At 38.0% G+C, this 14,264-nt stretch overlaps 1 protein-coding gene across 4 annotated transcripts in view; it reads right to left on the bottom strand.

Moving 5' to 3' along the window:
* Positions 1 to 14,264, bottom strand: part of LOC149839196 (vacuolar protein sorting-associated protein 51 homolog) — a 91,420-nt gene that overhangs the window by 45,949 nt on the left and 31,207 nt on the right. For all 4 annotated transcript variants that reach the window (XM_090002368.1, XM_090002370.1, XM_090002369.1 and 1 more), the window contains 2 exons: positions 4,012 to 4,085; positions 3,801 to 3,867 (listed from right to left, as the gene is read on the bottom strand). In XM_090002368.1, coding sequence (XP_089858494.1) covers positions 3,801 to 3,867; positions 4,012 to 4,085 — 141 coding nt within the window. The remainder of the gene's footprint in view (positions 1 to 3,800; positions 3,868 to 4,011; positions 4,086 to 14,264) is intronic.

The raw sequence follows: 14,264 nt of genomic DNA, 5'->3' as shown, positions 1-14,264 counted from the left end.
ATCGAAAAACCTTTCAAAGATTTTAAGTTTTCACTTTTAAAAGCGATAGCGGAAGACATTTAGAAAGGAGCAAAAGTTAACAAATCCTGGGTATGTTAGCTGAAAAACCATCATTTCACATGAACAACTACTTAAAGGAATTGAGGAAAATAAAACAATAGATCATTAATAAAATCTGAAGTTTATTACAAAATGAGCATTTTCCCAATGTCCAATAATCTAAAGAAAAACTCCAGAACTCAGAGCTAAGAACCGCCGCCCCATTCTACATGCTCTGGTATGTTAGGCCCACTCGAGCATCTTGCCTGTGAAGGCGAGTTGTCACCATTTATGTGATCTCAACATTGTGTTATATGCACGCTTCAAGATGGTCACAACCTCGTTATCCAAACATCGTAACACCCAGGGGACGTACTTGTCCAAAAGTACGATCATACCTACCTAGAGGTATGACTACGATGAGAGGGCAACATTTAAGGTCCTGTGATTCTTTTAATCCATACATGACATGTATTGCTCTTTGAGCATTTAGCCTCGGGAGGCCGACATTATTTCATTTATATCAATTAAGTGTTGATTGTCCACTTTGAGGTACTCAATGACCTCTCGTACTATTTGTACCGTACCTTTCTTAAGGTCCGGTTACGATAGCAAATTCGTGGGTTTCTCGATGGATAACCCATCACAGTATTTCATAAAATCAGTAATATACTTGGCATGTTCAAATACTAAGAAAACAAGAAGTCTCAGACAAGTCCTGGGATCGCTGTGCATCCAATCATTTCTTCCGAGTAACCACCTCGGGGTACCAATAATTGCATTTAGCAACGCATACTAGATCACAAGCTTTATAAGCAGGAATTCATTCTCGAGGAGTCAGCCTTGCTTAAGGAAACACCTCCTCTTGAACTTTTAGTACTTGTACACAATTTCACATATTTCCATAAAGGGGCAAAATGTGGTACGTGCACCTGCACACCCTACAAGGCTTGCCTGAGGGTGGCAACAGGGGCCTCTGGCCCCTGTCTCTTTTTCTGTCGAGCAAAGGCTCGACAGGGGCCTTTGGCCCCTGCGCTCCCCCTCCCTATTCATTTCCTTGGCAGGGGCCATCGGCCCCTGCCCCTTTCTTTTGAAAAGCTGGCAGGAGCCGAAGGCCCCTGCCCCTCCTTTCTTTAAAACCAGCAAGGGCCCCCTAAGGCCCTTGCCCCTCCTTTTGAAGACTCAGCAGGGGCCAAAGGCCCCTGCCCCTCTTACTGTTATCACGGCAGGGGCCGATGGCCCCTGCCCTCCTTTAGATATCCGGCAGGGGCCGATGGCCCCTGCACCTATCTCCTTTAACGGCATGGGTCATTGGACCCTACCCCGTTCTTTTTCGTAACTGTAGGGGCCGATGACCCCTACATTGAGTTGCGGAGAAACCGAGTTTTCTCCCTATCTTTATTCGTTTTATGCATGCTAACGTACTTTTGCAGTGTTACGCAACGGAGCCCGTTCGCACCCCGCGAACTAAACCGACGATCACCTCCGCTCGTAGACGATTTTTTTTCTCGGAATACCCCAAGGTAGGAGAAGTTGCACAAGGACTTAAATAATTAAATTAAGCTTAAATAATTAAAGATCGAAAGGACTTAATGATATATTTATATACATATACGTATATAAGTACACTTTTAAATCAAGGACGCGGTTTCGCGATCCTTGTCCTTTGCTTTCACATTTCCTATTTCTGTTTGCTGTCGCGCTTTGCGCCCAGGCTTTTGTTTTAGCAATTACTACTTACTATCTTTTAATTCAAGGACGCAGTTTTGCGATCCTTGTCCTTTGCTTTCGCATTTCCTATTTCAGTTTGTCGTCGCGCTTTGCGCCCAGGCTTTTGCTTTCGTATTTACTACTTACTGTCTTTTAATTCAAGGACGTGGTTTCACGATCCTTGTCCTTTGCTTTCGCATTTCTTGTTTCTGTTTGCCGTCGCGCTTCGCGCCCAGGCTCTTGCTTTTCGCATTATTGTCTTTCGTTCTTGCCTTGCCATCGACTCAGCGTATTCGGAAGGAATACCTATTCCTCTTTTTTTTACCCAATATGTTTTGGGAAAACCCTTGATCTGGGGCAAGATCAAGTTGTTGGGTGATGGATTCATTTGTGAAGCCCATTTACCAAAACCAGTGTCGTGACTTGCATAGCACCTAGACACTGCGTCATCAGTTGTCAGATTCGAGAAAATCACATGCCATATGTTGGCAAGTTGTGGGTCGTTTCGAAAGATTTAAAATGTTAAAATAGTTTTTTAAAACATTATATCTCTGCGAAACACACTCCCGAGGCTCCTATTAAGGACCTATATCTCTTTCCTCGTAAGTGTACTCTTGAACATGCGAGGCATGTTAGTACTACGATGATTGGATGAGAGGGTCTTATGACCTCGATTAGTGCTTTGTGCGCGTTGTTGAAAACACATATAAAAATGGGATTGCCTTCATAGGCAAGATGCTCGTTTTGGTCTAATGGACCAGAGCATGAAGAATGAGGCAACGGCTAAGAAATCCCGTCGCGCACAATTCAACCTGGCTTCGTCAATAGAGAGGACGAAGGGTACCAACTCCGATGGACAAACCATTTATGACTTTCTAAAAGGGCAAAAGACCCATTTTTCCCCAGTCATCGGAGGTTAGGGGATGAATAGGGGCTACATAAGTTAGCCTAACACTTCTGCAGAAGTTGGATGCATCCCTATCAAGCCTTGGGGACTTACTCTCTTGACCATCGATCGTCTCCATAGGAATAGGATTCAGTCAGACAACCGAGGTATCTTAAAATACTTAACATAATAAACACTCGGCTTGGACTCGACTGTTTCGACTCACGTGTCATGTATGTACCCGCATGGCCAGTTAACAAGTAATAACTAAATTGAGCATGCTCACCTTTTCAGTTTGTTATACTTAGCTTGTTTCTTCAGTCTATCTGCTTAGTTTGCTCGTTACTACCGGATGCATAAATTATTCATGCCTAATTTAGTTATTTCTGTTTTTGTGCTCTCCTACTAGTTTTTCGCAAAACTAACCCATTTCATGGGTACAGGTGACGAATAGGTGCATCAGGCGATGGCGCGACTGCGAGATGATTTAAGGATCCACTGTTTCTGCTCGTAGTTCTTCTCCTGGACATTTTGGTTTTTGATACGGTTTTCCCTAGAGGAAATCCAAATTTTGTACAAACTTGATACTCTCTTTAAATAGAAGAAATGGTTTCTTAAGTATTATTGCATATCGTCCATGATAAATCTTTGTTCTCTCGCTAACGTGCCCAAGGTTGTCAAACTTGTTCTTTTTCTTTTAAAGAAATCATTTCTGCTGATTTTAAAAATAAACACTGTAAAGAAAAAGAATTTTTCAACTATTTCAAGGAAATTATAAGGTTTGAAATTTTGGGGCGTTACAGACCCGACCGATACGGGTAATGATACGCAACTTACAACCTTGGGTGTGACATCGTGCACCACCATTGAAGTGGGTTCTCTAACCAAGATAGACTCCATGTGCCACTGTCCTGTTGGATAACCATCAAGCTCGCCGTTTTCTTTTCTTCTTATTCTTCCTTTGCGGATACCCATCAAGGTCACTGTTTTCTCTATCAAATTCTTCATTCATGTTGAATGAAAGTTTTTCTGTGTTATGTATCAATTTAAAAAGACCATATACTTTTTACTTGTTTGGGTTTCACTCCCACACAACACAATCGCCCTTGGGAAAATATAACCAGAAATTACAATAACATATTTATGACTAAGCCAGAAAATTTACCTGAGACTTGAGATAACAGCCGAGCGAATGAGCTGGTGACATACTGGTTTACAACAGCACGGGAAGCCTGAAGAACTAGGTAAGATGTCAACTCGTGATACAGAAAGTAGATTACATGACGGAAGGCATATGTGCTAAATGCAAGAATCTCACAAGCATGTAGAACATTAACATACGACACAAGCATCAATTGAGAGAGAGAGAGAGAGACCTCTAAAGAGAAAATGCAGAGAGCTGCTTCAGGCAAAACTTCATCCATCACTGTCACATCAGTCCAAATAACTCCTGCAAGTATTCCGAAAGACACAACATCAGGGTCTAGAATGCTACTTACTAAAGCCACAAACTAATCCAATCCAAATAAATGAACAGGACACGCAACACAACCATATGAATAGACATATTTGAGCTTTACAAAACTGCAAACAAGACAAACTTGGCAAATAAAAAAGTGAGGTTAGCAAGCATAATAAAAAAGCTGAATGATAACTGTTAAGTTGTATATATATATATATACCCATTAGGGGTATTTTGGTCATTTCAGTCTTTGTAATAGGCTGTGCCCATTAGGAGCACATTAGTCCTTTTATTTTATTTCTACTTTTTTTGTCTCTTTTAGCTTTTATAGGTCAATTTGGTCAAAGACCAAATAGAACTGTTGGTAGCTCCCAACAGCTCTATTTAGAGCCGTTGGGATGCTCCCAACATCCCAACGACTCTATTGGGTCTCCCTTGTCTATATAAAGGGGATCTCTCCCTTCTCTTGTTTAAGGCTTTTCTCAAGCATTTTTATCCTAATAAAATCCTATATTTTTTACTTGTGTTCTTGGCCCTTAAGTAGCTTACATGCTTGTGTTTTTGTATTAACCCATAAGAGGTCCTTGTTGTGTATGTTCTTGTACTCTTGTAAGCTCATAAGAACCACCCACTTGCATTATTTTTCTTTTTCACTACATGGTATTAGAGTCTCCGTGCTTCTTGATTGTAATTTGTATTTGAAGATAGCGTGGTGGACCGTGAAGATCGAAAGAGCGTCGGTTAGTTGCTTCGGGAAGCGTGTCATCGATCTCTTCAACTTCTTTTTTCCTCCCTCTTCCTTTCTCTCTCCCTCTCTTCTTTTCTATTTGGTTCCATGGTCGATAAGTTGTAACCATTGTTTCCATCAAATTTGATGGGACCAACTACTACATGTGGGCCACCGCGGTAAAGAGAATCCTACTTGGGAAAGAATTGTGGCACTTGGTTTATGGTTCTATTCCGAAACCTCAACTTATCCTTACCACAGTTGTTATGGGAGAAGATGGTACATCTAAAGAAGAGACCCTTAAGAAAAATAAGAGGGATAAAGCTTTCTTCAACTACAAAATTAACTATAATGCATGAGAAGTAGGTCATGCTAAAGTGCTCTCTCTCTCTCTCTGGGAAGCATGTGTGAGGAGCCACGTGAGAATATCTTGGAATTTGAAAGAGCATACGAGGCTTGGACTTTTATCAAGCAAACATATACTCAAAGAGATGTCCCTCATAAATGAGAAAATACATATATGCAAGGTGAGAAGTGTGTGAATACTATGGATCCTTAAAAACCCTTTGGGACTAAATGGCGAAATTGGAGTCTATTTGGGGCATACCCAATGATGTTCATCAAAGAAAGAAAGAAATCTTAGAAGAGTAATTTTTTCAATTTTTGCAAGGTCTTATACCTGAATTTCAACATGTGAGGGTCACCATCACTCATCGTGCGAAAAATGAGCCTCCACCTCTTCATGAAATATTGGCCGAAGTATGTATCGAAGAGACTCGATTGAAGACCATGACCAAGTCCAAGGAACCTAAAGATAATGTGTTGGCGGTCCAAAGACCTAGTGCCAACACCAATACCTACAAGCAACCTCACTTCACAAGACCCAACTTTGGAAGGCAATGTTATGATGAAGGAAGGAAAACCGGGGCACATTAAGCCTTATTGCCCCAAATTTAAAGGAAAAGATGAGTGGCGAGCGTAGATGTATCACATGAGGATAAGAATGGAACCAATGGAGATTTCAAATCCATTGGAACCGTCATTATCCAAATTAGTAGAAGTCCTACAACCGCTTCTCAAAGGTTCATCTTCTTCTATCACGGGTGTCGTGGTTTACTCTTCTTCTCTTCTAGGTAAAATTTCTTGGCTCTGGGACTCCGGTGCCTCTTTTCATATCATAACTATTTACTTTCCGAATATAGAATTCAAGTAGATCTAATGTTTTCACCGTCGATGGCTCCTCTCTTGACATAAAAGGCATTGGTGATTTTAAAAATTCTTTTAACTTTTATATAACAAAAATTAGTTTTGTTTCAAAACTCAATTTAAATTTTCTTTCTGTTTCTCAAATAGCCGATAATGGTTGTAGAATCTCATTTTCATCGAACCAATGTTTGGTGCAGGATCTCCACTCCAAGATGCAGATTGAGGAAGGACATAGAGAAGAAAATCTTTACTACATGGACTAACAAGTTATTCCTCTAAATGCATTTTGTTCAATATACAAAATTTAAATATTTTTTTCGGCATCAAAAGCTAGGTCATCCTAGCATATCTAAATTATCCAATGTACCTCATTTGAGAAAATTTTGTAATGAAAAACTTGATTGCACGGATTCTATTCTTAGAAAAATGAAGGGCATTCCCCTTTCAAGAGAAACATTTTTTGCTACTAAACCACTTGAATTAATACATTTAGATGTAATGTAAGAGGACCAACACCTATTGTATCTAAGGGTGGCTTTGCATATTATGTGATCTTTGTCGATGCTTATTCTTGGTATACATGGATTTACTTTCTGAGGCACAAAAGTGAAGTGTTTGAAACTTTCAAAACTTTTCATAACTCAGTCAAAAATTTATTTAAGTCCAATATAACTATTTTTCCTTCCGATTTAGGAGGAGAGTTTATGTCAAATGATTTCAAAAAGTATTTAAAATTAAATGAAAATATTCACCAAAGATCTTGTGCGTATACCCTTCAATAAAATGGCTTGGCAAAAAGAAAACACAGGCATATTATAGAAACTATTATAATACTTCTCATTTTAAAAAATGTCTCAAAGGAATTTTGGGTCAAAGTCACCCTTACCGTTGTTTATCTTATAAATCGTACTTCCTCTGTCAAGCTTCAAAACATTACCACTCTTGAAAAACTTTACAAAACTTTCCTTGATTATTCTAAATCGAGAACTTTTGGATGCAAATGCTTTGTTCTTACCAACAAAAATCATAAATTGTCCCCTTGTGCAATTCTTTGTGTTTTTCTTGAATACAGAGAAACCCAAAAAGGATTTAGATGTTATGATCTGCATAATGATAGACTCTATATCTTTAGAAATCTAACTTTCTTGGAAAAAGAAAGTTTCTTTGATCAAGATGTGCCTAAAAGCTAGTAATTACTCTTTTTTGTTTGAATTGTTTCCTAAAGATAAGATTCTTTGAGTATTGATATTTTGAATGAAGAACCTCAACTAAATCCTCCTGCTGATATAATTCATGATGTAGATAGAAGTAACCATCCCAGTCTTTGATATAGCAGAAGGGGCAATGATAGTCAACCCAATGCCTTAGACAAATATTTTAGCCTTGAGTCACATGAATCTAATACCCTTAAGAGATCCACTAGGGAATCTAGACTACCAGAAAGATTTGTATCCTATGAGTTTTTCCCCTTAATATAGAGCCTGACTAGCCAAAAAAAATTCTTATTTCGAACCTAGTTCTTATAAACAAGCCAAAACCCATCAAGAATGGATAGAAGCCATGAACATACAATTTGTATTGTTACTATAGGGAATATCGATACGATACACACTCACATCACGATACAAGTGTATATTGTATATGTATCATACGATACAGGGCATATTATACGATACAGGGTCAGTGCTCTTAAAAAAGGGTTAAATCATAATTTTTTTAGTTTTGGGTTATAAACACCTCTTAAGAGTCGACTCCCTTATTTGTGTAGAAGCCATTAGAGAGGTATCCACACACCTTAGGACTCGTGAGAACGATTTGAAAGCTGGTCTGTGTGCAAAGAAGAGAGTTTTGCGATTTGTTCAAGTAATATTGCATTTTCACCATTTTTCCACTCAAAGAAGTGGGTCAGAGTAAAAAAAAATCTATTTTTTTGCTTCTTATTGAGCTTTTTTGGGGGGAAAGATGCCATCAAATGATCCGGCATGGCAATGGGGCACTCAAGTAATAAGTGGAAAGCGATTTAAAATCAAGTGCAACTATTGCCATACTATTTTTTGGGGTGGTATCTCTTGGCTGAATAATCATTTAGCTGGGACACATCTCAATGTTGCGGGCTGCACGTCAAGGAATTTGCTGGATGCTATGAAATGGCAATGCCAAAAATTACTCACTAGTCTGAGAGAAAAAAGACAAGAAAAAAGATGAGTGAGGTAGAAACGAGTATGCGCAATCCTGGGAAGACGAAGATGACATATCTACTTCTAATCCTACAACCCCTAGCATAGCATCAGAAATAGGAAGTTCTGCAGCGAAAGAGAAAAGTGTGATTGGTGTTAGTAGTAGTAGTGTCGCATGCACAAAAAGAAGAGTAGGAGGGAGTTTTTCGAGAGGAGGTAGAGCTAGAGGCTCTATTAAGAGTTTTTCCTCTCCTAGGGCTACCCCTGGGGCACAACCCGACATTTGTACTGCTATGACTCAACATTTAGTCGAGTAGGCAAATGTCGTAGTTAAAAAATGACTTTATGATGCCTTCATTCCTTTCAATGCAGCAAATTCTTTTTATTTTCAGGTCATGGCAGATATGTCATAACCAATATCGAGCCTGGATATAAAACACCTTCATATCATGCTTTGAGAGAAAAAAATTTAGATACTAATGTGAATGAAGTAAAAGCATATTGTGATGAAATAAGGCAGTCATAGAGAGAAATTGAGTGTAACATCATGGCAAATGGACAGACATACAAAAGTCAAGGACCTTGATAAATTTTATTGTCTATTGCCTAAAAAAACTATGTTTTTTAAGTCAAATGATGTGTCTGATACACCCAAGACAACAAATGTATTGCTCAGGGTATTTGATCAGGCTGTTGAAGAGGTTCAATCTCAAAATATTGTTGAATTCATTATTGATAATGTAACAAATTATAGGCCAACATGTAAATAATTAACAAAAAATTATAAGTCATTCTTTTGGACCTCGTATATTGTGCATTGCATAGACCTCATTCTTGAAGACATCAGCAACATGGATGAGATAAAACACACAATTGAATGCTGCCAAGAAGTTACTAAACTTATTTACAATCATGTATGGATTTTGAACTTGACGAGAAAGTACACTAGTAGTGTTGAGTTGATTCATAGTGCAATTATTAGATTTTGCTACAATTTTCTTACAGTGCAAAGTCTAATAAAGAATAGAACTACACTAAAAAATGTTTTCATCAGATGACTGGAATGTATATCCTCATGCACAAAAAATAAAGTCAAGAGAAATTATAGATATTGTATTAAGAAGTGAATTTTGCGACTCATGTGTGAAGTTGTTGAGAATCACTATACTTTTGGTAAAGGTGCTTTGATTGGTTGACAGTAAAGACAAACTAGCTATGAGTTATATCTATGAGGCCATGTATAAGATAAAAGAGGTCATTAGCGATAATAAGAAGAAAAAATTGCACATCCCTATATGGAACATCATTGATCATAGGTGGACTGGGCAACTTCATCAACCTCTTCATGATTCAGTGTATTATTTAAATCTTGCATTTAGATACTCCCCTACATTTAAAATGGATAGGGAAGTCAACAAGGGACTCTTGAATTGCATTGAAAGGTTGAACCCTGATTATGGCGTTTAAGAGCAAATTCATAAGAAAACAAAAACTTATGATAATGCATTGTATGGTATTGGGAGACCTGCAATAGTGTGACACCATGCCATGATCTATGTCACATGGGTGCGGGTACAGGTACGGGTGCGGAGCAATTTCAAAAATTTTGGACACGGGGACACAGCTATATATATATATATATATATATATATATATATAACAATAATAAGATTATAAATTTTAAAGCAAAAATAAAAAAGTAATTTTGTTGAAGTAACACAAACTTACCAAAATATAATACATAAAGAAGCTTGTGAGTGTGATACCGTTTTGGATCCGGGTCAGGTCTAGATCCGGACACGACCCGAGTCCAAATTAATTTTAATAAATGGACAAAAATAGACTCGGTCAAAGTTGATCGAGTCCAAAATGTAGATGAACTCGGCCCCGGTGCATTGACCGAGTCCGACACTTAGTTGACCGTGTCTGCCCTGTGTCCGAAGCCGCACCCGTGTCGGGGCATGTCGACGCAGGTGCGTCGACCTTTTAGCCGAGTCCGTGTGACTTAGGCCACGATGCATCCAGGTAATTTATTTTGTTTATTTCAATTTCATATTGCTATTTAGTTATGATGTTTTGTATGATTGTATTTGTTCGTCTTATTGATTTCTTATTTTTTTGTTTTTTTCAGACATTTGGTAGACCAAATTTGGAATTGATGTTTCAAACTTGAGAGCTTTTGTCATTCACATCCAAATGTGTAGTGCAAGTGGATGCGAGAAAAATTAGTGTCTTTAAGCAAATACATACAAAACGAGAAAATAGATTGAACAAATGGCTCAATGACCTCGTCTACGTTCATTACAACTTACGGTTGAGACAAAGGTATATAAATTTATAATGTTTTTTGTTATTTCATGTGTTTATTTAAAGTTTTTTATATCATATAAAACCTAACTAATTTTAATTTTTTCATGTCATTTTTTTAGGCAACTAGAAAAGTTATCATCAATGAAGCACAAAGAGCAAATTGATCAAATTAGTTTGGAAAGTTTTGATGTATTGGATGCATGGGTTCAAGAAGAAGCATGTATTCTAAATGAATAGGACATTCAGTGGATAAACATGGAAGGAGCTTATGACGTAGGTGATCAAGAGCCCACGTACATTAGAGATGATGTGAATGTCGAAGGAAGAGAAGAAAAAGAAGAAGATAATGATGATAACGATGACGATGATTGATGGTATATTTTTAAAAAACTTGGTTATTGTCTCATGTGTTATTTTTAAAAAGACTTGGTTATGATGTCTTATGCAGCTCATAGAGACAAGTGCTTCACATGTGAGTTTATGATTGTATTTTATGCAATTCATCATTGTTTCATGTGTTATGATTTTTTTAAATTTTTTGCTTATTTTCCCTGATTTGTCATGATTTTTTTAGAAATTTTAGATTTTTTTATTATAAAATTATGATTTTTTACAATATGATACAATACGTATCTTATTTTGGATCCGATCGATACAAGTAATGATACAATACTTACAACCTTGGTTAAAACCAAGAGTGATGCTTCTTTGAACAATATAAGACTTGGCTAGTTGGCAAGGATTATTCCAAAAAATATGATATAGACTACGATGAGACCTTTGCACCAGTAGTTAGGATGACTTATGTCAGAACCCTTATAGTTGTAGCTGTCATTAGGAACTGGCCCATCTATCAGATGGATGTCAAAAATGCTTTTTTAAATGGTGAATTAAAAGAAGTATACATGGATCCTCTTCCAGGATATGAAATTCCGGTAGGAAAAGATCTTTATTTACGCAAGGCTTTGTATGGTTTGAAACATGCTCCTAAAACTTGATATGAAAGATTTAGTTATGTTATGGTTTAAATCTTGTTATACTGACATTGTTATGTTTGTTAAGCAATCTGATGCAGGTGTTATTATTCTTCTCTATGTTGATGATATGATCATTACTAGAGGAGATAAACAGGGATTTAGTTGTATAAAAACTATTTTGAAACAATTTTGAAATGACAGATCTAGGTTTCTTTAGATATTTTTTAGGGATTGAAGTAGCATATTCGGCCTGTGATTATTTTCTGACTCAATCCAAGTTTACCACTAAGATTAATGACAGGTATGACATTACAGATGAAAAGAGGGTAGATACTCTTGAAGTTATCAACGCAAAGTTGAAGATCGATGATAGGACACCCTTGAAAGACCCCACTCCTTATCGGCAGATAATTGGGGCCCTTATATAACGATCACTCGACCTAAGATTTCTCATGCATTACATACTGTTGAGACTACGATGTTTTTAGTAAAATGTTTTTAGTAAATAAGTTTTTCTAAACTAAAGGTTATTTGAATCTTATTCTTTAATGAGGGACCTGAGTGTAATTTTGTTCCTTGGACTCTCTCTATTTAATATAGAGATTAGCCCTAATTGAATAACATGTTCTATTATTCTCCAGCCGTCTCTCTCTCTCTCTCTATCTCTCTCTTCCTCTTTCTCTCTCTCTCTACCTCGGTTTATGCGCTTCTCACCTTACCTGCTACATGGTATCAAAGCCATCGTCCTTGGGAGCGTGAGCTCGTGCCCTGCGCCAAGTTCGAGTTATTATGGAAAAAGGTGTGATCGGTCTGTGTTTTGAAATAAGTAATACAGATCTGATAACAGATCTGAGATCTGACAAATGTCATGACTCAGATCTGTAATCAGATCTATTGTTTATGGTGGATATCTATATACATGTTGATAAGTAAGAGTTCTGAGCAAAAGTCGTGAAACTGATCTCTCTCTTGGCTGTCGAGATTTATATTGCTGGGAGATGCTGTCGTGAATTACTTTATTTATGTTGATAAATACGTAGCTGTCGTGAAACTGATTTCTCTCTTGGCTGTCGTGATTTGTATTGCTGGGAGATGCTGTCGTGAATTCCTTTATTTATGTTGATAAATACGCAGTTGTCGTGAAACCTATTTCTCTCTTGGCTGTCGTGATTTATATTGCTGGGAGTCATGAAACTGATATTATTTTTGGCTGTCGTGGTTTATATTGCTGGGAGTTGCCGTCGTGAATTCCTTTTGGCTGGTTGATAAATACGCAGCTGTCGTGAATACCTTTATCTATGTTGATAAGTACAAGTGTTGTGCAGAAGTCGTGAAATTGATTTTTTTTTTGCTGTCATGAGGTATATGGCTGGGAGCAGATGTCGCATTATGTATATGGCTGTGAGCAGATGTCGCGTGATTCCCTGATGTGCTGAAAAAAAAAATTCTGTTTGCAGGAACCGTGTCTTTTGAAGTGGGATTCTGTGTTGGGCACTGTGGTATCACACTCTAAGTCGTGTGTTGGGTGCTGCTACTGGTTGTAGTAGCGGCGAATGTGTGATGATAACACACTCTAAGTCGTGTTGGATGTGTGATCTTGATTTACAGCCTATAGTCATCTTTGGTTGAGGTGAAAGGTTTTGGTCAAGTTTCTTTAAAATTATATTTGGAGTTTGGATCTGAACAGTCGAAGGTCGTGTTTCTCAGATTTCATTGGTGAAGTCAAAACTTGATACAGTCAGGCTTGTTGTTGATTGTGGGTATGAGCGTGTGGTTGCTCCTGCATTTTGTGAATCAAGCCCACTAGTTTATATTATGGCTCAAGTGATTAAATCAGATGCAGATTCCTCCAATGATTGTGTAACTCTTAGCAGGGTTGAATATGACGAGCTCCTTGCTTTACTATCATCCAATTCAAAGTCTTATGTTGCGGAGGTTGTGTGCTCGGCAGGTGATGGCCTATCTGCTCAAGGTGGTAGGTGGGTCATTGATTCTAGAGCCTCTGGTCACTTGTGCGGAAACTCGAGCAATTTTTTGAGTTTAAAACCTGTGACAGGTCAGAAAGGGGTACGTCTTGCTGATGGTAGCTCTTCCCCAATTGTAGGGCAGGGAAACATGTCTATTACCCCTACTCTTCAATTGTCACATGTTCTTCACGCTCCTTCATTTCCACAGAATTTATTGTCAGTTAGTCGAATGACAAAAGAGTTGAATTGTAGAGTGATTTTTGATCCTATGGGATGCACCTTTTAGGACTTGCTGACGGGGAGAAGGATTGGTGGTGGCTATGAGGAAGGTGGTCTGTATTACCTTCACCAACCAGAGGTTTCGACCCACTCTGTTGTTACATCATCCTCAAGTCCTCTATTGTGGCATCATCGTTTGGGTCACCTTCCAGTGACAAAACTTCGTCGTGTCATTCCTCATATACCTCCCTCAGTTTCTTTTCAGTGTGAAACATGTCAATTGGGAAAACATTGTCGAAGCTCTTTTCCCTCCAGTCAGAATCCATCAAGTCAAGGATTGTTTAATCTTCTTCATGTAGATGTGTGGGGTCCGAGTAGGATTTCGAATAGGTCTCAATGTCATTATTATCTAGTTATTGTTGATGACTTCTCGAGACTATCGTGGGTGTTCCTGTTAAAAGATCGGTCTCAAGGTCCTGTCATTCTTAAATCTTTAATTGCAGAGATAAAAACTCAATTTGACATATGTGTTAAAATTGTTCGCACCGATAATGCTCTTGAGTTCAAATCCAAAGACTTACTTC

Source organism: Nuphar pumila, chromosome 4, assembly GCF_984573655.1.
Source record: "Nuphar pumila chromosome 4, dmNupPumi1.hap1.1, whole genome shotgun sequence".
Lineage (NCBI taxonomy): Eukaryota > Viridiplantae > Streptophyta > Magnoliopsida > Nymphaeales > Nymphaeaceae > Nuphar > Nuphar pumila.
Note: the sequence above shows the minus strand (reverse complement) of the source record. Positions and strands in the feature narration are given on the sequence as shown.